Consider the following 24,533-nt stretch of genomic DNA (forward strand, 5'->3'; position numbering starts at 1 on the left):
ATCTGCATATTCTTCTGCTTCTTCTTCTTCAGCCCCAATGCAATTCATTTAATTCATCAGCTCGGCTTGGCCATGAGCTCAGCCCGCCCGTCCCCACGCCGGATTCCGAATCAGGCCCTAGCCTCCGCACCGTTTTAGCGGGTTCCTGGCCGAGACCCTAGTTCCGCGCGGACAGCAACCGGCCACTTTCTCACCACCCCTCCGAAATGCACCGGACGACAAGCTCTGCAACTATGTCCTCTCGTATGGAAGTAGATTGAATGGATCAGAGTGGCAAGGCGACCTGCAGATGGTCTTGCCCTGTAGCTGTTGCCCACGAGTGCGCTTTAGCGGCTGGTTACGTCTCGCCGCTCGTGTTGATTAATATGCACGCACGCAGACCCCTGTTGACTACCACCTTCCATATTTGACAATAGCTTTTGTTGCGCAGCTTTGGTCCTTTTTACATAAAGCCTCGATGAATCTCGCCTTCGTCCTCGAGCTTGTCCTCTATACCAGCCCAAGCGCATCGCCCATTGCTCAACCTCTTCGACGCCTGTTGCTCTTCTCGACGCTCATATATTCATTTACACGGCAATTCGTCAATTCGAGCTCCAACGGCTCGTTTTTTGCACTCACCCTGAAAATGACCAAGTCGGTGGCTTTCGCCGTGTTGGCGCTGGCCAGCTTGGCCGCGGCTCAGGAGCCAACTCCTACTCCTACTCCTACACCCACGCCTACGCCTACGCCTACGCCTGCTCCTGTTCCTACCCACAAGACCGCACTCGGTGGTTACACCATGCTGTCTTGCTGGGCCGAAGGCAGCGTCCGTGCTTTATCCGGCGCCTTTACGGCCGACGATACCATGACAAACGAAAAGTGCCTGGCTTTCTGCAAGGATTACAACTACTGGGGCACAGAGTACGGCCGTGAATGTAAGTCGCCCTTCCAGAAACGCCGTCTCAATCTGGAAACTAACGAATGATAGGCTACTGCGGCAACTCTCTTGGCGCTGGTTCGGCGGCCGCGCCGCTTGATCAGTGCAACATGGTCTGTGGCGGCAACCCGGCTGAGTACTGCGGCGCGGGCAACCGTCTCGAGCTGTTTTCGACAACAGTTAGCATCACCACGGCCACGGGCACGCTCTCGCACAAGCCGACCGTCGCGCCGTACACCATGGTCGGGTGCTGGGCCGAAGGCGCCACCAACCGTGCCCTCAACAATGGCGGCACGTCGTCCCCGACCATGACCAACGAGAAGTGCGCCGATTTCTGCAAAGCCTACCGCTACTTCGGTACCGAGTACGGCAGCGAGTGCCACTGCGGCAGCTACATCGCCGACGACACCAAGGCCGCGCCGCTCGCCGACTGCAACATGGTCTGCTCGGGCGACCAGTTCGAGTACTGCGGCGCCAGCAACCGCCTCGAGCTGTACATGAACCCCAACATCCCCGGCGGCGCCCCGGAGCAGCCCCCGGCGGCGGGCGACTTTACGCTAGTCGGGTGCCAGACCGAGGGCAACAACACGCGCGCTCTGGCTGGCACGTCGTACGCGGCCGATACCATGACAAACGCGGTGTGCGCGGCGTTTTGCAAGGACTTTGAGTACTTTGGCACCGAGTACGGCAGAGAGTGCTACTGCGGCAACACGCTGGCGGCATCATCCGCTGTAGCACCCAAGGGCGAATGCGGTATGCTATGCGGAGGTAGCAATCTTGAGTACTGCGGTGGCTCAAACCGGCTATCCGTGTACAAGAAGAAGGCGCCGGTGAACCCACCACCTCCTCCACCACCTGCTGGCGGCAACGCTGCGTCTGAGATCTGGTGATATGTAAACAGGTTGTGCATATAGATGCCGCGTATTGTAGGCATGGACTATGACATTTATAAAGACTAAAATTTTTCCTGAAATTCGAAATTCACATCATAACGACGAAATCCGGCATGTCTCTGTTTGCGTGTGTATAGGTGTGTGTGTGGTATTGTTGTAGTTGGTTGTAATCCTCCGTTGGCTGAGACGTTCAGAAGCGCGCGGGCGGCTATGCTTTATTAGAGAGAACCCCACGCAAGAAGACGCGTCGCGCGGCGGACGTTTGCCGCTCGCAACAACCAGGCATCGAAACGATAACGGTCGGGACGACAACTGCCACTCGTTGCAAAGCCCCGAAAGAAGAAAAAAAAGAAAAAAAAATGGCCGACACAATGGAAGATGATAGAGACGTAAGCAAATACACACATACACATACACAACATACTACAGAGAGACCCTTGGGAGAGAGTCAAACGCAAGCGCACTCACTCACTCACTCATCCACTCACGTTCAACATGACAACGAAAATCTAGGCTAACAACGAGACTTAATAAAAAAATATCAAAAGCGACTCAAGTCGGCTCTCTGGTACGCCGTGGGTCAAATCGTCGACGAGGAGTGTCTACGGCGCAACCGCAACGCGACGCCTCAATTCATCGGAGCTCTGACTGAGCTCGTCTGGACTCAAATTGGTAACTTTTTTTTTTTTTGCTCCTCGCTTCGCTCGCTTTTTTTTATGTATTTTCGTCATTTGTCTATTTCTACATTTTCTTTTCCTTTCTAGAGAGAGAGGGAGAGAGAGAGGGAGAGAGAGGGGGAGAGAGAGATAGAGACGGAGAGAGATGGAAAGAGTGCGCGCGCTAACGAAAAGGAAAAATCCGTTGCAGAAAACGTCGCCATCGACCTCGAGTCGTTTGCCAACCACGCCGGCCGCGGCGTCGTCACCACCGAGGACGTGCTGCTGCTCGCGCGCAAGAACCCGGACCTGCAGCAGCTCATGCAGGGGTACATTGACGAGCGCAAGGCGGCGCGCGGGCACAGGCCGCCGGCCAAGACGACGACGGGCGGCAGAGGCGGCCGAGGAGGAGGAGGAGGCCGCGGAGGAGCAGCCAGGGGCGGCGGCGCAGCAACGAGGATATCAGGGCGGTGAGAAAGGGGGGAGTGTGGTTTGTCTGATTTCGTCCCATGTCTTGTCTTGAACGATAATGAATATAAATGATGCATTCTTTACTATTATTATTTTATTGTTATTTATTATTAGTTCTCTCCTCTTCTTCTCTGCTGGTCGATCCGGTGAAGCGATAAAGGGGGCGATGGGATAAAAATAACAGAATACGGGAAGAGAACAAAAAAAAAAACTACTGATAATGCTTGTCTCGGAAGAGAGGCATGCTGTGCAAATCGCCTTATCAGGCGGGTTTTGATGATAACGAGAAGTCTGAGTCAGAGCGCGCGCCGCGTCCGTCGTCCCGTCGCCGCGCAAGACGCAAGCAGTTTATCAACGGGTTGCCAAGTACTCCGTACAAGGGCGGGTATTTTGTTAAACTTTTTTGAATCTACCAGTACGTTATCTCGTGTTTTACCCCTTTGATCGACATTGTAGCCAATGAGAGTTCTCTGATTGTAATGTTTTCCTTTTCTTGGCCATTATGGGATACGAGTTGGTTCGGGGTCCTGGGACATGCATCGCTGCGGTAACGGAAAAGGATAGGCAACGAGGAGTCACGCATGTTATCAAAACGTTGCACACAGCCTTGATCCGAAACCAGGCCCAATAGCATCTCCTGAATTAGAAATAGAGAGAAAAAAAAGAACAAGCCCCAATTGATACCAACCGATGCAACCAGATATAGATGGCCTGTCTGTCACCTGTGAGCCAGCCTCCCCACCTCCTCGACTGATAACACCCCCCCCCCCCCCCCCTTCTTCCCCGGCCGCCTGCCGACCAGCGATCTTGCTATCCAACCTCCTCATCGGCATTTCCTATCTAAATGAAACAAGAGTGTGTGTACAGAGTACGGAAACGCAAACACATATAAAGTAAAGTTAGTCCTACGTTTCGCGACCGATATTTTTGGATGGCTTCCGCCGTCATGGATGACAGACACCAAAAACCACCCATCCTAGATTTCTCGTCGATTTTTGATCGTGAGAAGTATTTAGATCGGTGGCTTTCTGTTCTACGATGACATTTCTACGCGGTCGTCACTTTTATTAACTAAATAGAAGAAGAAAAGTTCCAAAAGGAAAAAAAATCATGCAAAGCCATGTTTCAGGCCTCGCGAAAGTCTCTCGTTGCGGTCTGTCCTCCTATCAGACCATGTCGTTCTCTCTCTATAAGGGGGGAGGTGAGGGGGTATCTCTAAATCGTAAAAATCATAAAAAACAAAATAGGGGTATCTCGTGTCGTAAAAGCTTCCCGTTCCTCCTTTCATGTCGTAAAATATAAGATATGCTTCTGAGGGATCCAGCCCCTTGCAGAATTGAGATGCTGCGTGAGTGTAGAAAAAAAAAGAAGAAGAGAAACATTTTGGTCCCAGAAATGCTCGTAGTAGTTAAACCGCGACATTTAAATCCAAGACTCTGAAAACGGTCTTTTGTCCGCATTAATACCTAAGATGAAGGAAGAAAACAAAAGCAAGTACAAACGCCTGCCAGTGATTTTTGTGTCTCGCAGACACGCCAAAAAAAAATGCAAAGGAAACAAAGGAAAGCAACAAATCTTTCTCTAAAAGTTCTTTCCATTCCGGGGGGGAGGAGAAAAAAGCTGTGCTGGTCGGCGAGCACAACAGTAGTAGGGCAAAGTTGTCGTCGAAGAATTCGCAAAGCCTCGCGGCTTCCAATCATGGTCGTCGTGGATAAGTCTTTCGTTTATTAAGTTGAAGAAATGAGGAAAGAAAATGTGGTTCTGTTGTGGAAAAGTCTCTCGAGGGAAAAAATGGTGGTCGGGCCGTTGAACAGTCGTGTGTTTTGTCGAATGCTGGGAGGAGCATGGTGCGTCGTTAGACCTTGATGGCAGAGTGAGGGCCGTACTCCTGGACGTAGCGGTCGAGAAGCTGGAGAGAGACGCCGGAGCCGCCGCAGACGATGAGGACGACGTTCTTGTCGGCCCACTCGGCGTCGGTGAGACCCTTGCCGAGGGAGGCGCGGAGGTCGCCGCGGTAGGCGGCGGCGAGGGCGGCGCCGCACGAGACCTCGACGAGGAGGCGAGCGTCGTCTGCGAAGCGGACGCAGGCCATGGCGGCGTCGGCGTCGGAGACGACGAGGCTGTGGGTGTTTGGGTAGTGCGCCCACTTCCAGGTCTGGGCGGAGACGCGGGAGCAGCCGAGGGAGACGGCGATGGAGGTGATCTCGGAGAGGGTGAGGTGCTCGTTGGCGACGAGGGAGGCGTTGAGGGAGTCGGCGCCGGCGGTCTCGACGCCGACGACGTGGGGCTTGCTGCCGGACCAGGGAAAGGTCTCGATGCCCTGCATGAGGCCGTTGAAGAGGCCGCCGCCGCCGACGGAGCAGACGATGGCGTCGACGGGCACGTCCATCTGGTCGCGCAGCTCGGGGATCAGGCTGGCCGCGCCGTCCCAGATGTCCGGGTGGTCAAAGGGCGGGACGAAGACGCCGTTGGGGTCGTTGGCGACGAGCTCCTGCTTGACGTACTGCTCGGCGGCGAAGAGGTTCTTGCCGACCTGCTCGACGCGGGCGCCGAGGGCGACGAGCTTGCTCTTCATGAACTCGGACGTGGTGACGGGCACGACGACGGTGCACGGCCGGTCCAGGGCGACGGCCGACGTGGCGCAGGCCAGGCCGGCGTTGCCGCCCGACGCGCAGTAAAAGTGCACCTCGCCGGGGTGGTGGGCGACGGCGCGGGTCATGAGGTTGCCAATGCCGCGCGACTTGAAGGAGCCCGACGGCTGCAGGTTGTCGAGCTTGAGATAGATGTTGCTGTGGTTTTTGGTGTTAGTGGCCGGGTGTGTGTTTTTTGTACATGCAAAGAGCGGGAGCAAATTGACACCGCAAACAGAGAGAGAGAGAGAGCGACTCACCAGCCAACGGCACGAGAAACGGCGGTACTGTAGACGCAGGGCGTCTTGACCCAAGGAAGGGTGCTCTCACCACCGAGGGATCCCATGTTGAATTTTTTTTCTGAACTGGTCTGTGTGAAAGAGAAGAGGAAGAGCAAGAGGAAGAGGAAAGGGAAGAGATGATGGTATACGGGCGTTGAGGACAGCAACGTATTAGTGTTGAAACTCGGTTGAAGAGTTGTAAGAGAAGAAAAGACTAGAGGACCAGAATAGTCTATTTCGTTCTTTTTCAGTTTAACAGAAAGAGGGAATGTAGGAGGAGGAGGGGAGGGAAGCGAGAAGCTGGGGAAATGGAGAATAAGTACCAATGTTGGGGGGGGGGAGGAGGCCGGCCGTTTGCTGGTGGTCAGAGAGTCCAGAGAGTCAGAGGTCCAGGACAGACGAGGGCGAGGGCGAGGAACGGAGGCGTGCGTTTACAAGTACCCTTTGTATGGTGGCGTCACGGAAAGGGTACTCGACGGCATACGGCGAAGAGGAATCCGTGAGAAGCCGGCCGCCGGGGGGGCGGAGAGGGGGGCGTGCGATTATGGGGGACGCGATGAGGCAGGATGGAGATTGTCATGGTGTGGCCATTAAAGTGGCTATACGGTGGAGAATGAAACAAGGACGGATGTGAGAATCGAGTTGGGTGTACGCCGTACCGAGCATGTATCCGTCTTCTTCTTCTTTTTATTATTATTATCATCCTTTTTATTCCTCTTGCCATTTTTTTATGTGCCGTCATGGTGCATGAATGTGTATCCATGTGCAGTCTTGTCCGCCCATCTTGCAGAGGATGACATTTTCTTTTCTGTGCTATGTATGCGGTGAGCACATGAAAATTGAGGCAGCAAGCGAGCTCCTTTCCTTTTTTTTTTTTTTGATCTTTTGGAAAAGACGCCAATAGATTCATGCAAGTGCTTTTTTTTTTTTTTTTTTTTGCCTGTCATCTGATGCAGCATTCCTCATGGTTCGGTTGAATAAGCCTGCAGCCGGCGTAGTCCTAGGGCAAAGTAGACTTGAGAAAACTGTGTAGGTCCGTTTCTAGCGCGGCAAGACGTGGGAAAAAAAACCCATCTAGCCAATATTATACTCCTTGTTTTTTTTTTTTTTTTTTTTTGGCCGCTAACAATAAAAAAAAAACCACACACTTCCATCTCTCTCATTGGGTTAGATGGTTGGTTGGTTGGCCCGGACTGGCGGTTCCTAAAATAAATCGTGGTTGAGGGGAGCGCGGACCGAAGCTAGTCTCTTTTGGGTAGTACATGTCAGCTCCGCCAAAGAAAGAGAGGAAGAGGAAGAGGAAGAAGACGAAGGAGGAGGAAGAGAATCGGTGATGCTGATAAACAAGGGCAGCGATACATCCATACTTCAAAATCACCCACAGCAGAGCCAGACAACATCAGCCAGCCTACTACCCCCCTGCGCCATCGCCGCGTATCGGAGCACGGCGGCCGTGCCTTGTGCTCTCCGTATCTACTTGCATCTAATCTCAATTCATCCAAGCACCAAAAAAAGTACGGCAGCGCATCTTCTTTTCTGTCCACCGTCATGTTTTTGCTCACGCACCGATCAGGTGACCGGCCAACAATGCTTCTCGCTCCTACACACCCAAAATAAAAAATTCCGGACAACCACACACAACACCCTCCACACCATTGATGAGATGACTACCCGGATAGTAATCGTCTCGTGCCCGTGTTTCATCCCAGGGCGGTAAGACGAGCACCTTGCGCGCGCCGACAAACGGATCAGGCAACGCATGTGAGTGTCTGTCTGTCTGTCTGTCTGTCTGTATGTTGCCTTGATCTTGTGATGCCGGGGAACAACGGAGAGTCTAGGAACCCATGGCTGCGTCTCACAAGCCAGCCTTTGTCTTTTTTCTTTGCCTTTTTCTTCCGAATAATAGCTCGCCGAGTATTGCTGCAGCCTTTTCACTTGCACATGCCAAAAAAAAAGGCAACAACACCAAATCTCCTTGCTTTCGGATGGGAAGAAGCCCAGCTCATTGTCATCATCGACGTCCGTCTGTCCGTCCGTCTACTTACTCCGCATATGCGCGCTCACCAACTTTTGCCCGCCTCCCCACTCTGCCCCAGACATTGCAACAAGTAGATCCGAGTCACATACTGATGATACTCCGTACTGACGACGTTTTTGCATTATTTTTAATAATTCTCATTATTGCTCGTCCCTCTCTGCCCTTGCCTGGTTCCGCTTGCTAAACCGACCCGGACGCCGCCCCTACCCCCTTCTGGTGGAGTACACGCCCGTTGGCCCCGTCGATTTTGGTTACGTATTACGTTGTTATAGGGTAACAGCTTTGACAAGCCTGATCCACACAGAGATTTTTGTTTTCACTTTTTGGGTTGCTCCTGTGGTTTATTAGTCAAGATTTGGGGTTTTGCTCTCTAAGTAAAGACCTGTCCAATGTATCAGGTTTGGTTGGCTGAAAACTCGAGCAGGCAGCCAGCCAGCCAGCCATCAGGCGGACTAGAGGCCGTGTGCCGTCGGGAGCCAGTGCCTGCATGCATGTCGCCTGCCAGCAGCTCCTGGTTGGCTCGACGCGAACCGACAAGTACTGATACTGGGATACCGGTATACCTTGTTACCTGGTGTCGGCATGGCGACGCCGGCTTGCATCATAGCCAGCCGGCCCATGGCGCGCCTCATCGGCCAGCTGCGACGCCATTCACGCGGTTTGCTGCCCAGAGTCTGGCAATAGAATGGATACAGACTCCCCATTCGACACTGATAAAAACACTGTCGGTACCTTTCCCATTCGTCATCATTGGTGCGTGGACCTGCTGTTAAAGTTTCGATCCGTCTTGGAACCATCTTTGTACCATCATTATACACTGTCGCGATTATAACTTACTCGTCACCATCCATGCACCTGTTGTCAAGGTTCAGATCCGTCCTGGTGCCATCTTTCGTGGTAGCTCGTTGCCTACTACTGTAGTCAAGTACTTTTTCCGTACAATTAAAGCCACACCCTTTCTTACCCCCTTGTCCTCGTGTGCCAGACAGACCGCGAGCCTCGACCGCCCGCCCCTTTCCTCTCCCCATCGCTTTTCCACGTACTTTTTCTTTTCGTGTGGTTTCTGGAAGCCTTGGCCTGGGCGGAAATCGGAGTAGAGAGGCTATCGGCGAGTTCTCTGGCCTCTCAACAAGTCTCACAACTCGCCGCGGGAGGAACAAGTTGCTGCGCTGCGCTGAACTGCGCTGCCCGGCCCTGCAACCGTTCCATTCTCCTCCCTTGGAACATCTGGCAGCGCGGCAAGTGCGGACACGGACAAGATTCCATTTGCCAACACAGCTTGCCCATCTCACTTGTTGTGCGTGGGAAGATGGATCCTCTCACTTGCTTTTATGAATTCTTATTACCATGACTTTTGGATTCAAAACTCAACCCCCTCTCCCCCCCCCGCGTGCCGCCGCCAATCTAGAAAATGTAAAAGAACCCCCCGCTGAGGGTAGGGGGGATTCTCACAGCCTACTGGTACAGGCGGGTGTCGGCGGGGAATTTTACATAGGTACACACAGACACGACACACGGCCAAGGACACGACCGGCCCCATCCGGAGTTGGAGGCTTGTTAGCGGGAGGGGGCGCGGCCGGTGGTGTGGATTCCTTTTTTTTTTCTTTCTGTTTTTTTTTTTGCCAAATCCTTTACTAGATGATGTGTGCTAAGAAGAATGCGTAAAGACAAAAAAAAAAACGCTAAAAATGAGTTCTAGTACAAAGAAGAGGTCAAAGAAGGACTACATGCCGACTTTTGTCCGAACCTAGACAACCATTCTGGACTTTAATCTTGACTGCTCAGGCCGTGTCTACTTACTGACGTCCGCCTGTCCCGCCGATTTTTCTTCTTTTCCCACATGGTGATCCGTACGCGTTACCTACCTCCTTTACGCTCCGGCAGTTGCGTAATAATTCATGTGCCATTATACATCTGCCATCAAGGTCATCTCATTGCCTGCCGATGGACAGGCAGCAGCCCACAAAACGAGCACTAAAGACGAAATAAAACGTCGGCTTGGGCGAATCATTGGGCAATGTTGCTTGCTTGCTTGCTTGCTTGCATACCTAGGTACATTCATACATGCATGCTGCTGTTGTCGCGGCTCCGGTGTGCTGCGGCCCGGCCCATTGCTCAGTGCACCGCGGCTAGCTGGAGTTGGCCGTGAAGCGCCAGCCGGCTGTCAGTTTGCGTCAGATGCCCAAGCCTCACCTGGCTCGAAAAGTGACAATAAGTAGCAAACAGAGAGTAAATATGGTTTGAAAAATTTAAACATCTGCTTTTCTGTTTCGGGAAAAAAAGAAAAGAAAAGGGCTGCCGCAGTGCTGCCTTTAATTACTAAAGCCGCGCATCAACGCTGAACCTGCAACCTCTCACCCGCACCTCAACCCGCTTCCATGAAGATGCCGATTCTTCATCACCTCAACATAGCATAACAATTTCAAGTACTCTGAACAGTCAAGAGCATCAATCATTGATTTACCGTCCTGACCCACCGTGATTTCCATCCGGGCGGTGAACCATCATCCTACATCCAACACGTTTCAGTCGGCACCCGCTTTCAAACAGTGACAGATTTTAGAACTTTGTCCATCTCGCATCCTTTCTTCAATACTTGTCGCTGTTTTCTTTTTTTGTTTAATTTTGCATCAAACTAGCTGCTCCGACATTTCACTCGCTTCAGACAAGACAAACCTCGCTCTCTTTGCAGCATGGCTTCCAAACGTGCCAAGCCTAGGCGCTTCAAGACCATTGGCGTCGAGCATCTCCCCTACACAGATTCGCTCGCCCAAGACTTTAAGCGGCGCAAGCAGTCGGGCACGCTGCGCAGAGACTGCGACCCGGCCTCGGACGGCCACTTCCGGGACCTGCGCGAGGGCTCCCACCTCTCCGACTTTGACCACGCCGAGTTCTGCGTCGAGCGCCAAGAGGTCGACCTCACCTTTGTGTACCGGCACCATGACATTGAGCGCCCGACCCACGCGCAGCTCAGCCGGCTGGCCCCCTCGGTGCGGCGCGGCATGCAGAGCGCCTGCAGCTTCCGGCAGACCCCGCGCGATGTCCTCTACCACCAAGGGCCGGTCCTCGCGCCCGAGCCCCGGATCCCAGACCCGTACGACGACGAGCCGGAGATGGGGTTCCGGGATACGTACATGTGGCGGCCCAGAGCCACGCCCGGCGTGGAGAAGAACAAAAGCAAGAAAACGAAAAAGACGAGAAAGCGCCGGCGCTCAGAGTCGGAGCATTCTCCAGATACCGACGTCGACGCCAGACAGGACCCAAAACGACGAAGATCTAGACACGAGGAACCGGAGACGCAAGACGGACCTCGAGGCCTCGACCCATCCCTCTTTCCGCCTACGCCAGCGGCGACGCCCCCTTCTACTGCTTATTGCGATGACCCCATACCAACAATCGAACACTCCCCAGCGGCCGTTGCCCAGGCTGATGCTGGAATCCTCGCCCTGGGGCTATTTATGAATGGGCAGCAGCCGCCGTCCGTCTCCTCCTCCGCGTCGTCGACCCCGACATCACCGTCCTCAAGTCCTAGTCCCGCGCCCTCTTCCGAGAGCGAAGCCGCCCTCGCACCCCTTTCCCGCAGTCTTGCTCTCCGCGACGGCGAATCAGCACCCCGGGTCCGCTGCTCCTTCTCCTCCTCCCCCTCCTCTGTTGTGCCCTTGACCGCCGCCGCCGACCCTGGGCCACCCTCCTTTGCCGAGGACGGCTTCTTCGCGCTGCCGCATATCGTGCGCGTCCTCATCTACGAGCACCTGCTCGTCCGGCCGGACCCGATCCGCGTGCACGCCAGCTAGGAGCTCGTGTACCGCAACCAGAACCTGGCCCTGCGGCCCGCCATCCTGGCCACCTGCCGGCGGGCGCACCGCGAGGGCGCCGCGGTGCTCTACGGCGCCAACGAGTTCCTCTACCTGCTCCGCGACGGCGCCAACCGCGTCGCCGACGTCGTCGCCGCCGCCTACGACGACAGCCCCCACCTCGCCAGCGACGCCGAGGAGCAGCCCGCGTGGGGCCCCGCGCGGCGCGTCGCCCGCCGCGGCCACCGCCGCGCGGGGCCGGCGCCCCTCGAGAAGAGCGACATCAACCTCGACCGCTACATCTGCCGCTTCCGCCGCATCGCCGTCGAGGCGGAGCACAACCGCTTCGACCAGGAGGCGCAGGCGCGCGCCGCCGCCGCCGTCCAGGTCTTCACCGAGCGCTACCCGTGGTGGCCGTGGCGCGGCGACCACGACCACGACCGCGACGACCGCGACGACCGCGACCCAGAGGGCGAGGCGGCTTGCTTCCGCACGAGGCTCGCCAGCATCCAGCTGCGCGTGGTGCCCATGTGGGAGGCCCCGGCGGGCGGTGCCGGCCCGCGCCGCGGCTTCTTCACCTTCCTGGACTGGTTCGGCCGCGAGACGGCGCTGATGCGCGCCGTCAAGGAGCTTTCGTGCGACAAGCTGACGGTGCGGCTGCTGCCGCCGCCGCGGGCCAACGCCCCGGGGCGCAGCTCGCGACGCCGTCGCATGGCCGCCGGTGCCGGTGGTGCCGGTGGTGCCGGTGACGCCTCGCACGACCAAGGCCCGCCCGTCTACACCCACGAGGTGGGCATGGTCGACTACCAAGCCGGACGGCTCACGACCGAGTTTGGCGTCGCCGACCCCTGGGCGGCGGACGAGGCCATGCAACGGGGGCGCGAGGCGCGCGTCGACGCCATGGCCGTCGCCTTTGCCGACCTCCAGCGCGTGCTCGGTGCCGTCTGCCGGGACGACCGGTACGGGAAGCGCGGTGCACCCAAGGGCGGCGGCGGCGGTGGTGGTGGTGCTGACGGGTCGGTCCAGGACAACGATGGCGACGACGCCGCGTCGGAAGATGGGAGTGGCGACGACGATGGGGACGAGACGGAGGAGGATGAAGAGATTTCCATTCCGGATGATGATGCAGAGGATGGAGATTATGAGGAGTGATTGTCAAGAAGGACTACAAGAGAGGTCATGAAGCGTTGCTTGACGTGGTGGCTAAAAAAAAAAAAAAGGGTTTTGCTACTTTGTTTCGCTTATGTTGTTTGCTTGCTTCGAATCCCGACATGTTCGTCCACCGAGCATATGGCCTGCAAGTCTCTTTTGGTGACAATGCTAAAGATGTTCTCGAAGGGAACGCTGAATATGCACCGAGCCCATTTATACAGCACATCGACGGAGATCAGTGGGATTTAATGGAACATTAGGAATAAAGTAAAGAAGTTTTCCTTTTTTTACTTTGAAATATCATAACTCGTCATGACCATGTAATGCAGCCTTACATTGCCCTCTGTTTTCCTTTTTTTCTTTGTTGGCCCTTTTTTTTACCTGTTCTCCCCCCCCCCCCCCCCCCCCGAAATCTAGACCGACGAAGTCTCAATCTTGACCTTGGTCACGTCGAGCGTCTCCATGTCCACCAGCACAATCTCCCCGGACACACTAAAGGACGGGACCGCGACGAGGCGCACGCTCTGCCCCTCGGGCCCGTGGATCAGGCGAGTGCCAAACTCGGGCTGGTTGCCGACGAAGTACAGGTGCGGGCAGGACTTGAGCACAAACGGGTCATCATCTTGAAAGGGATAGCTCCCTGGATTTTGAGAAAAAAGAAGAGAAAAGAGAACAGTCTGTTAGAAAGAGTCACGTAACCATGGGGTGGGGGGGGAGGAAGGCAAAGAAATATACTTACACAGCGTATCTGGTGCAGTCGGCGCGCAGCACCGCCACCGGCACATTGCCTCCATCATGCCCAGCCTGTCGTCGCTGTCGACGTACTTGAACACGTCGTCGACGTTTTGGCCGCCCGTGCCCAGCACGCGCCAGCCCTCAATCTCAGCCTCCCACGGGTTCGTCACGCTGTCGAACCACCCGGGCGCTGCCGCTGCCGCCGCCGCCGCCGGGCCTGGCGCAGTCGGGTCGGCGCCAAACGCCCGCGCTGACGGGAACAGCGCAGTGTGCAGCGGCTGCTGGGGGTAGCTGGCGTTGGCCGGGTCGCGCGCCCCGGGCAGCAGCGTGACGGGCATCGAGGGCAGCAGCTCGCTCACCCACTCGTCAAAGAGCTGCGACGGCAGCGCGTTGTAGGAACTCGCGTCGTAGCCGTACTTTTTGCTTCCCGCCGGCCCCGCCGTGTCAGCCTTCTTCTTTCCGTCCTCCTCAGTGGCCGTCGCCGTCGCCGTCGCCGCCGCCGCGCTGGCAGACGGGTCGATGGAGTCGCCGGCAATGATGAGGCGGCTAATGTGCGAGACCTGCGACTGCGCGCCCGGGCTGAGGCTCTCGCCGAGGAGGTACTCGAGCAGCAGGTTGACCTCGACGGCGGCCGAGGCGTCGACGCCGGAGAACGACAGCCCGGACACGATGGCGATTTGCTTGTGGTTACTGCTACCCGGCGAGTTGACGTCGTCGTCGTCGCCGTCGCCGTCTGCCATGTCCGTGTCCTCCTCTTCCTTGTGCTTGCCGTTGGCCTTGGGCGGCCCGGCCGAGAGCGCCCAGCGCTCGGGCTGCGGCGGCAGGTCGGGGAACTTGAGGTCCAGCACCTCGAGCTCGCCGCTGGTGTTTTCCGTGCCCATGACGGCAATGATGCAGCCCGTCACGAGCGGGACCGTCTTGAGGATGTCGCCGACGAGCCGGATGCGGCCCGAGTCGTCTTCGAGCGTGACCTGGTCACTGCCATCGTCCGAGTAGTATTTCTGTGTCGAGACGGGTGCGGATAGCCAGCGCTGCGAGGAACATTTTTGGGGTTAGCAAAAAGCAAGCAAGACTAGAGATGCGTCTCGACGCAACGAGGCTGGTCGCGACTGACATCCTTGGAGACATCCTCCAGAATATTGGGCTTCAGCGCCATGTCCATGTAGACGGTGCCGGCCACCCAGCACAGCTCGCCCTGGCGCACGTCGAGCACGCGGTCCACCTTGCCAGCCGTCTCGCCGCCAATGGTAGTACCATCCCAGGCGGCCGCCGCGACTTGCTCGACGGCGGGCTTGATCTTGGTGAGCCGCAGAAAGTACATGTCACCGTACTGCTGTTGGTAGGAGCGCTGCTTGTCGAGGACAAAGGTCGACAGCGGCTTGTACGAGGAGCCGTCGCGGGGCGGAACAGAGAGGGGTGTGTCTCTGGAATAGCGAAATGGTCAGAACTGCGTCATCATGAGGAGAATGTCGGCCACGCAGGCGTTTGGCGCATAAAGGGGGGGGGAGTAGCTCACGAGGGCTTCTGGAGCAAGCTCCCAGACACCTCCTCGAGCGTCACCATGGTGAGGGGGTCGTTTCCGCGTGTGGGCGGCGCGAATGGAGAATACCGAGGGCTCGGAAAAACAAGACAAGACGAAAAGCCGGGGGAGTCAAGGTGAACAATTGATTTCGTTTCAAAAGCTGCCAGTCTGTAGGCGCAGTGGCTATACTGAGTAACTAGCAAAGTTCAAGGTACCCGCGTTTTACGCGACGCCTGGTTGGCGCGTAGAGTGGCACTGTGACTGTGGGGAGGCGGGCTGGTCGCGCAGCATGGTGTTCAGACAGACAACGACTTGATTCCGCAATCATCTCTATAATTTTGCTATTGAGTCACTGTTCTCAGACTCTCCGATTTATGTAATTTTTTTATTTCGAGCTTAGCGGGTCTTCGTAACTGATTTTGCTAAAAAGAGTACGTCTTATGCGACTATGTACGTCCTCGTTGCGGATGAATGAGCTATGTGCAATCTAAAGACCATGTTCTCTGTTTCATATCGCAAGGTTTAATGAAGATAATTCTTCAAGTGCTCCGGAGCTTGGTGGTTCTTTACCAACGCACTGTGGTGCATGTTCAATGCCATAATCTACATTCTGCAAATCAACTCCAGGATTGGTGCCCTTCGAACAAGTGAAACCAGATCTGATTTGAGTTCAACCGCTCAATACATATCAGTACCTCAGTACCATATGCCTTCACTCGTATCATCACCATCATGACCGCTTCGCCACTCTTGGATCTCGGTGCCCGTGTTTTGCACCCCACGAACGGGCAACAGTTACCATTGCCTGACCAACAAGATATCTTCCACCGATACAACGCCTGAGAATCTACATATCCTCTGTGTCAACAATACAAGCAGCGACATCTTGGTTTTCAGTACATCTATGAATAGTCAAAATGCTGGGAGAAGGGTATCATTCATCATTGTTCATCGTTCGTCGTCTGCATCGTTTTTTGAACCGTAAACTTGAACCGCTCACCATCATACACAACGCATATTCCTCTCATGACTCCCGACTCGCCCAGCTCTCAATCGCCTTGGCCACCGACGGCATGCTCACCTTGAGCAGCTCCTCCACGCCCGCCATGCCCTTGGCCCGCAGAGTTTCCAGCACACTAGCCCGATACCCGTTGAAGCTGATGCGGATGCCACCCGAGGTACCCAGCTTGCGCAGGCTCTCCTGGGAGACGGGTCCGGCGTGACGCGTCTCAATGGTCGTGTCCACGGCAATCTGGCGGTCCTCGAGCACGCGCAGCGTCTCGATGCTCTGCAAGCAAAAAAGCGGTGAATAGGACAGCGAGAGCATCGCCGCCAGCGAGAAGCCGCGGTCCACCGATGCCACGTATCGCTCGAGCCGCGCGTACGCCGCCCGCGGCAGCATGCAGCCCTGCTCCACCTCCTTCTCGATCCCAAATGCCTGCATCCGCCAGTGCAGGTTGACAATGTCGAGTAAATTACCGTTGTACCGGTTGACTTCAATGTGTGTGTATGAAGATGCGTCTATCGTAGGCCTGTCGGGGCTGCCGCGAATCTTCATGGCGGTCTCGAAACCCCTCTTGTACGAGGCCATGATGTGGCAGAGCCGCGCGACCGTGGCGAGCGACTGGCTGGAGACGAGCAGGTAAATGAGCACGGACGGCGGCAGCTCGATGCAAATGTAGTTTTTGAGAGTCTCATCGGCAAGGAGCGCCAGGTTCTGTTCGTAAAAGGCAAGGATGGCCGACTCGCTGGATAGCGTGGGGTTGGTTTGTAGCAGAGTGAGGGCGAGCATGCCAGCATGCTGCACAGTGCTTGTAATAGTGCGACTGGCATGTGCCGGGATATTCTTGCTGGACCTCAAGACAGAAGTCCAGTGATGTACCAAATTGGTATACATGTTGAGCAACCCTAGCTGCGTGGCTGACTGGTTATCGGCCACGGCAGCTTCCAGCGGTTGAAACACAAGCCGGTATAGTTCTGGGCATGTTAGTCGCCGAGCACAAAGTGCAGAGCTGATGCTTACCTTGAAAGTCATGAAGGGGCGTGTATGCCAGAATCTGAAAGATGCAAACTTTGTTCCCCGAACCACTCCAGATCTCAAAGAAGCGCGCGAAAAAATTGAGTACCGTGGATGGTAAGTTCTGTGCCGTTTAGTAAACAGTCAGACTTTGGAGTTTGATATCCGCCGTACCTTGGTCTGCACAACAAAGTCCCGCACGACCTCCATAATCTCCCATAGCGTCGCCTTGTCTGCGTCGCCGTCAATAACATCCTGTAGGGCCGCATTCAGCCAGTTAGCTACGCGCATGAACGACTCGGCACTGGGTCGCAGTAGCAGCAGCTTCTGGAGCAGCGGGTCGGCCAGCACCGCGACCAGCTGGTTTGGTAGCTCAAGCTTATCCATCTTTTCCACAAAACTCTGAACATTTTCGATTTCTTCCAAAGTTATCGAGTCCTGGTTGCGGATCCCACGTTATTTCCGGCTCAAGACGAGGGTGTGCTCCCAACGTACCTCAGTGGCATGTGTTGTATGGACAGAGGGCAGGGCCTTGTTTCTTTGGCCGCGTCCAACAGTCTTGTGCACGCGAAAGGCGTCCCGTGGCCGCGACATGCGCTCCTGCGTCTGTTGTAAGTGCGCTTCCTGTAATTCGTCTAGCCTTTCTCGCCATGACGGGTCGGGGTGCTTTTTAAAGTCAGTCTATATACCCAGTATCTTGCATATATACAACGTGCCTTGAATGCAGAGGCACGCCCGCGTACTGCCTCGCCGACGATGATTTCTGGATAGTAGTCTTTATATACACGGAGTAAGCCAACCAGCGTCGGATCATTGCCCGTCTGCCGTGATAGATTCAATCTTTCTATCGATTAGCCTTATCCCGCCATGTCAATCTTTGCAAACCTACAAATTCTGGATCCGAAACGGCCGCACATGTTTCCTCCTCGTAATCAGCGCCAGCAGATGCGTCAGCTGAGGCCGTATCGCCGCCGTGTCTAGCAGATTGAAAAGCACAGGGTAGGCCTGCGACAGCACGCCCGGCGCCTCGAGAACGTGGTACACCATGATGAGCCACCGCAGCAGCAGCGCCTGGATCGTCATCGACGGTTTGAGCCGACCGTGGCCCAGAGCGCCGACGACGCGCAGCGCGCTCGCGCCCGACACCCGCGTCACCGGGTACAGCCCACGCAGCAGCATACCAAGACTAGCTTGGTCGAGCAAACTAGGTGTCGTTACCAGCTCTAGCAGCTCGTCCAGCGCCGCTGGCAGCAGCCCGCGCTCATACGCGAGGGACGCGAGGCTGTTGACCGAAGGCTTGATGAGCGTGGCGCGCGCCTTAGGGGCCAGCTTGGAGGCTGTTTTGGATGATACCTTTGTTAGCAGGTGTATTTTAGTGTCTTTTAGGAGGCAAAATCAAAGGCAGGATCAGGCGATACAGCTTGGGTCAGTGGGCGTCTCATACCAGCAATAATGTCAGCGACCAAGTTGTTGATCTCATCGTCTCCTGAGGCCGGCATCGTGGCGCACCGCCAGCCTCAACGAAAGGTAGTTCAGTCAAATAAATGAAAGACGTCCCGGTCCCTTGGTGTCTGCTCTGTGTGGCAGTTTTTTACAGTATTCTGAGAGGTTGTGTTCTGCCCTCGGCCGTTGACAGATGAGGCAAGTGTATGGTGGCTTTATTAGCGGCAAACCAAGACGCGTTGCCCTTATAAATGCGCCACCTCTGCCACCCCATGCCTACCCTAGAGTTCTCGAATGAAGTTGTCCTACAAGGGCATTTGCGCAGAACAGCCCAGTCAATTGTAAATGGGATTTTCTATTCTTCATATGATTCTATTTAGATAGTAACTTAGTCTCTCTTTAGTTCTCGCAGCGGGATATGCCCGTGGTGCCCTACGTAGCGCCCACACGTTTCCTAGTAGATGGTGAGAACAAAGTTGCCGACGGCAAACGACAAGTAAACAACCTACTCAGTAGGCGACGTCCGAGGCTAGTCAAAATGCAGTACGTGAACGATATCGCTATAAAAACATCCTCTACTTGCAGCCAAGCGAAGTGGTATTGTATGCAAAATACAGAGCTTTGAGCACGATTCTAAAAACAAAAGACCCAATACAGTTGTACATAAACCGCTGAAATTCAACAATCAAATCGCATTACGCCCCCCAAACTTTTTGTTCCACTTGATGCAACCGGTAAAGCGAAATTCCAACCCACTTGATCGACTCATTCGTACAAGAGGAAAGGGGGCTCGATTAGGATGCCCATTTCGTAAAATCTACAGAGTCCACAACAGAACAGGCTGGATTGGCCAAAAGGCCAACCTCCGTGTCGTTTGTGGTCGTAGATGTAGATAGGACAGACGATCGATGAGACGTCTGTTCGCTGGCGCTTGTAAAAAAAGTCGCCACGCTGGTTCGGCGAAGGCTGTTTAGACTATCTCGCACACTACTGGCTGGTCGCAAAGAATCCCCAGGCCCCGAAGCGAGGCCGCCTGACAGCGACGTCCCAGGAGGCGAAGACGATACAGCCGTGTTCTTGGCCCCATAGCGTTCCCGCAGACGTTTAATTTCGCGGAGACGGCTTGTCCAAGAGGAAATGTGCTCCCCGCCTTCCTGGCTATGCCACACCATGGCAAACATGGTCGCATTTAGAGACAGGAGTCGAATAAACCCTGGCAACGCTCGTAACGATACCATCTTGGTCTCAGAGGCTGGCGAGATCGGCGGAAAGCCTGGCTTGCTCATGACCTTGACCATGTAGAATGGCTGGCTCAGGTCCGACTCAGGCTTGATCTCTCGTCGGACAATGAAGGAGGCTCGCGAGGCAGGGGTGATGACAATGTTGACAAAGTTGAACTGACTTGGGAAGGTATCAAATTTAAATGGATTACCCGAGTCATTGAAAATGATGTTGACAAAGTCATTACCAATGTGCCGCTTCTTCATGGTACAAGAAGGATCCCGCTCAAGATTGGTTGGCATCTGTGTTGTGACGTGAAACACAATCTCGGTCACTCTATCACGCCAGCAGAATGTGTACTCGCCATCCGAGTCGTATTCACGATCAAGTCCTTGCGTATTGAACGTGGCACCCTTGAGCCTGGTGAGAGTGCCCAAGTTATTGAGGAATTCAATGTAGTCGCTGCTTCCAGACACGTTGGCCAGGATTTCAGCCTCATCAGTCTGGCCCTCGCCAATATATACAACGCCAACCTTGTGCCCATCAAGACTAGAGCTGCGATCGAAGACGCGAATAGCTCGATCAACAGCGTCATCATCAGGCAACGCGATAGGTCGTGCACCATCGAAGCCCTGGGGAATGGGAGACAGGAGCTGCACCAGAATATGGTTGGGCAAGATTGCGTGGCTGGTTGACTGGCCTTCTCTGGCGATATCCAGGTGATTCTCGATTTGGTGCAGCGGCGGCGGCCGATAAGCTTCGCGAATCGTATAGGCAGAAGTACCTGACGGCTGTCGCTTGACAACATGGGCCCAACCTGTCAGTGTGCCTTGCTTCACCGTTACAATGCTATTTCCAATGAGCCATCGTTTCTTTCCAATCTGGCCAAACCGGTCTTCTGTGAAGTACGGATCCTTGGCAGATTCGTCTGCGTCAGCATATGTGACACGCTGCATAAAGTCGACAGAGGTGACAGCTTGCTCTTCAATTTGCTGGGCTGGGCCATCCACATCGGTAAAAAGTTTTCTAATGATCCATGATACATGATTGGCTCTATCGGGAAGTTTGAGGGCCAAGAACCAGAATATGATGGCATGGTAAGCAATGGCGTGTACATATTGTGGCAAATCGTCGGACGGGCGAGTGTGATTATTCTCGGGGTGGTCAGGCTGCGGTGTTACGGGTGTTGATGTCTCGCTGGCCCTGCTGTTTCGGTTGGAATGCCGCTTTTCTCGCGCGTAATCAAGATATCGAAAACAGATACCGAAAACTGTGCGAAATTCTTCTTCTCTAAAGTTAACATAAACGGTGTGCATTCGGCTCAAGCATGAAAGGAATTCGAGAATGTGAACAGATACGTGAGGCTGTGTGATGATTTGTGCCATTTGCGTCAATATTTGCACCAGTGACTTGCTCATGGATAGTGGAAGTTCGTGACAGCAGATAGAAAGTGCATGGATGCATGCCTTTGCAGAGCGTTCCCATCCTGAAATACCCTGCGCAAAAGTCTTGACAATCTCGTCTTCCTCCGACTTTTGAAAGTACTCATGGTAGCTGAGAATCATTGTCAAACTTTGATATAGACAGATGGCTACGTCCGCCTTTCTCAAACCATGAATATTTGGGGGATCTGGGAGCGTGTTCGTTCGCAAATGATCGCACACCACCTTACGGAGCTCCTGTACTTGCGGAACCGCACTCTGGAAGATGGCATGGTTGCTCAACTGTAGTGGCAAGTGTACTAGCACAAAACTGTAGATCTCCCAATTTGCACCTTGCAGTATGGCAAGAATTCCATCGAGCCACGAGGAAATGTCTAGTGCACGAGCCGCGGTAGGTGTGGACGAGTCTGAGCAGGATGAATCTGTTGAGTCATCTTGCTCGACATGGGACACCAGGATAGGGCTGATCGCGCTAGGAGCCTCGCAGGGCAAGGCCTCCGGGTCAGGATACTGCCAAAGCTGCCGGTGTTTGGTAGCTGGTCGAATGCTCGTGCCACTTGCTGCTCGGACAGGTATGCCCCTCTCGCTGTGGCTGAATGAGACGCCTCTGGACGGACGCACCTGGGTTGCGTGCTCGTTTCGGGAGAGACGCATGGTCTCGGCGGCTTCCTCGCTCTTTTTCTTGACCAGGGACGCCTCCGTGCGGCATATAGAAGAGGCCAAATAGTCGACATCCAGGTAGTTGGTGACGTATATTCTGTAAGCCCAGTCCGCACGAAGTCTAAACAGCAGCTTCATGGCAGATAAACGTGCGTCAACTTCACAGTGTCCAGATTTGGCAATGTTAACCAGGACTTTGAAAAGCGAAACACTTTTTTCCAGGTGAGAATTCATCAATTGCAGAAACATGGTAACATAGGCTCGCGTCACAGTGTTAGATGGCGACTCCTCAGAGAACAGGTCGCGCTTTTCGGTGTCGCTCTCAAAACTGGAAATGACAGGGGGGCAGCCTATGACAGGAGATGTGACCCTATCGTTTGGAACAATTCCTTTGAAGGTGTCCATGATGAAGCCGAATAATTCCATGTCGCAAGATTTGGCCACAGAAACAATGAACACCATTATGGCACTGAGCACGGGGATATCAGTTTCCTCAGCAACATCTCGAATAATTCGCTTTGTTAGGCGAGGAATAAAGTTCTGCTCTGCCCCATCACCAACCAAATCCACGACATCATACGCATCCATGATTGTGCTCAACGCGATGAGGCGGGTCTTGGAAGGCCGCTTGCGATTGAGAAAGAAGGCATCCAGCACCAAAGAAATGTTCTCCTCCCAGTCTAGGTCGGAAGGTGAACAACATCGAAACTCTCGAAAGTAATTGAGAACGGTAATGGTTGTGGCATCAGAGAGCAATTCTGGAGCCTGGGTAAAGAAATTGATGATTGTCTGACGAGGGATATAGTTGGCTGTCTTTTGGTTCATCAAAAGGTCGAGACGTGCGATCAAGGTTGTCAACTCGATGACAAGGAATTCTTCGGCGGACTCTTCCTTTGCGGTCTTGTCACCGACTGCGGCAATGACACGTTTGTAGCACTCAGCACACACGCGAAGGGCAATGGACCAGTCTTCATCAATGATGAGCTTATGCATTTGACCAGTCCCGTCATCAAATAAAGTATTGAGGAGCTGTACGATGGAGCCATATACCCTCATGGAGTTTGATGCTTTGAGGGCGGTCGCTAAGCCGTCAACCAGCAGAGCGTACGGGACACTTGGGTAGCCTTTATCTGTGCTCTTAGCCAGAAGTTTCTGAAGCACCGCAAGTGCACCGCGAATTTCTCTGCTGGTATCCCGGTCGTTGGGAGAATCTGGTGAGAGGTTTCGGAGAATGTCAAGCAAGATACGCACGGTGGCTTGACCGTTGTGAGACTTGAAGAGGTTTGCTAGTGTATGCCAAGACCCCTTATGAAGGCCAGGAACGAGACAGAAGATGGACCCTAGTACCTGGACGCATTCTTTGAGCTTGTCATTGGGGATCGAGCCAAATGTAACAATGACGTCGAGGATAGAAATACAAGACTTGAGATCGTCTTCGACGCTGGTACTCATGCAGATATTGAGCAGCATATCAATGAGTTTGGAGACGGTGGCCTCGCTAGCTGTATTGTAACCGAATTTCATGACATCATGGATGAAGGAGAATAACTGTGCCAGATTTTGGTCCTCACCTGACGCGGCTGCCCGTTTGGATGATTTGGAGCCTCTTGCAGCATTCTTGCGGGCTAGCCTGGCGGCATTGTATGCTTGATGTAGCCACTCTATCAACAAGGGGATGGTTTCATAGTCGAAGCCAGCCAATTTGCGGCCGCCATTGGTCAAGTCAACCAGGGCGGCAAGCTGCAGATGAAAGTCGTCAGGGTGGGAGGGGGCTGTTACTGTCTGAAAATACTCCTGTCGCTCGAGGTCTGTTGAAGACGTATGTTTGACACACTCGGTCAAAAGCTCCCAGCCAGCAACTCGGACAGCTTGAGGCTTGTTTTCGTCGATTAAGTCCTTGGCAGCGTACCATATGTCGAGAACGGGGTTCAATGGGTATTCGGAAATTGCATATCGCAAGGTATCTGCGGCGGAGATGCGTTCGGCTGGGATACCTGATCTCAGGAGCTCTAGGGCATCCATGTGGTTTGTGGCCAGACCGCGGGAGTGGATGGGTGTGGCATTTACAAACTCGGTCTTTGGCTGAGCTGCAGCGGGCGAGGCGATGTGTGGTGGCGAGCGACTGCTCTTGGAGCTGGTGAGTCCACGAAGCACGTTGCTGAGGCCACTGGGGCGAGCCGAGTCTGATGACGGTACACCATTGTCGGGCTGTCGAGACATGTGCTCGTCGTCTTGGGCGCAACGCGTCGAGAAGGTAGACTCTAGAACAGACGCTGGGCGTTAGCTGAGCTGACAGGAGCGGGATAACCAAGAAATGGGAAGATAGCTGCCAGATGCCGGCGGATGGGCGCACACGATGGGAAGAACAGAACAAGTACAAGATTCAGGTCTCCCCGCATCGTGAACTGCCATGGCTGCAAAACCCGGTGTGGACCATTGGGTAGCGGTGCAAGTGGGCTGTTATGCGACAGTGGAAGAGCGTACCGTTCGGCGACCTTGATGATTCAAAGGTCGACAAAGATGATGGGGTAGGAGGCTGACGGCATAGAGGAGTCTGGCAGAGAAGCCGCGATCGGGGTGCCGAGTCGGAACGAGTGACGAGCGTGGAAATGGTATGGCGACGAGGAGCGGGATTGACGACGGCGAGGAAGAAGAAACGAGG

General features: G+C 54.6%; 7 protein-coding genes across 7 annotated transcripts; 3 read left to right on the forward strand and 4 right to left on the reverse strand.

The window, feature by feature from the left end:
* Nucleotides 1-457: 457 nt before the first annotated feature.
* V2A60_004755 (WSC domain-containing protein) lies at nucleotides 458-1,806 on the forward strand (the record flags this gene model as incomplete). Its single annotated transcript, XM_083256069.1, has 2 exons — nucleotides 458-914; nucleotides 968-1,806. The coding sequence occupies 2 exons, from the start codon at nucleotides 458-460 to the stop codon at nucleotides 1,804-1,806; spliced, it is 1,296 nt and encodes a 431-aa protein (XP_083112195.1).
* Nucleotides 1,807-2,168: 362 nt separating this feature from the next.
* Nucleotides 2,169-2,939, forward strand: V2A60_004756 (kinetochore component CENP-S-domain-containing protein; the record flags this gene model as incomplete). Its single annotated transcript, XM_083256070.1, has 3 exons — nucleotides 2,169-2,198; nucleotides 2,358-2,481; nucleotides 2,677-2,939. 3 exons carry the CDS (start codon nucleotides 2,169-2,171, stop codon nucleotides 2,937-2,939), a joined length of 417 nt encoding a protein of 138 aa, XP_083112196.1.
* Nucleotides 2,940-4,791: 1,852 nt separating this feature from the next.
* On the reverse strand, nucleotides 4,792-5,912 carry V2A60_004757 (L-serine/L-threonine ammonia-lyase CHA1; the record flags this gene model as incomplete). The annotated part of the gene is made up of 2 exons (XM_083256071.1): nucleotides 4,792-5,725; nucleotides 5,827-5,912. The coding sequence occupies 2 exons, from the start codon at nucleotides 5,910-5,912 to the stop codon at nucleotides 4,792-4,794; spliced, it is 1,020 nt and encodes a 339-aa protein (XP_083112197.1).
* A 4,666-nt stretch (nucleotides 5,913-10,578) lies between these two features.
* Nucleotides 10,579-12,831, forward strand: V2A60_004758 (uncharacterized protein; the record flags this gene model as incomplete). The annotated part of the gene is made up of 2 exons (XM_083256072.1): nucleotides 10,579-11,664; nucleotides 11,701-12,831. The coding sequence occupies 2 exons, from the start codon at nucleotides 10,579-10,581 to the stop codon at nucleotides 12,829-12,831; spliced, it is 2,217 nt and encodes a 738-aa protein (XP_083112198.1).
* A 413-nt stretch (nucleotides 12,832-13,244) lies between these two features.
* Nucleotides 13,245-15,129, reverse strand: V2A60_004759 (DNA-directed DNA polymerase delta subunit POL31; the record flags this gene model as incomplete). Its single annotated transcript, XM_083256073.1, has 4 exons — nucleotides 13,245-13,471; nucleotides 13,571-14,597; nucleotides 14,681-14,990; nucleotides 15,083-15,129. The coding sequence occupies 4 exons, from the start codon at nucleotides 15,127-15,129 to the stop codon at nucleotides 13,245-13,247; spliced, it is 1,611 nt and encodes a 536-aa protein (XP_083112199.1).
* A 983-nt stretch (nucleotides 15,130-16,112) lies between these two features.
* Nucleotides 16,113-18,604, reverse strand: V2A60_004760 (Mis6-domain-containing protein; the record flags this gene model as incomplete). The annotated part of the gene is made up of 7 exons (XM_083256074.1): nucleotides 16,113-17,065; nucleotides 17,112-17,229; nucleotides 17,280-17,543; nucleotides 17,601-17,771; nucleotides 17,849-17,945; nucleotides 17,995-18,442; nucleotides 18,550-18,604. The coding sequence occupies 7 exons, from the start codon at nucleotides 18,602-18,604 to the stop codon at nucleotides 16,113-16,115; spliced, it is 2,106 nt and encodes a 701-aa protein (XP_083112200.1).
* Nucleotides 18,605-19,342: 738 nt separating this feature from the next.
* V2A60_004761 (GTPase activating protein) lies at nucleotides 19,343-24,283 on the reverse strand (the record flags this gene model as incomplete). Its single annotated transcript, XM_083256075.1, has 2 exons — nucleotides 19,343-24,144; nucleotides 24,250-24,283. The coding sequence occupies 2 exons, from the start codon at nucleotides 24,281-24,283 to the stop codon at nucleotides 19,343-19,345; spliced, it is 4,836 nt and encodes a 1,611-aa protein (XP_083112201.1).
* Nucleotides 24,284-24,533: the final 250 nt, after the last annotated feature.

Source organism: Cordyceps javanica, chromosome 3 (assembly GCF_051103115.1).
Source record: "Cordyceps javanica chromosome 3, complete sequence".
Classification (NCBI taxonomy): Eukaryota; Fungi; Ascomycota; class Sordariomycetes; order Hypocreales; family Cordycipitaceae; genus Cordyceps; species Cordyceps javanica.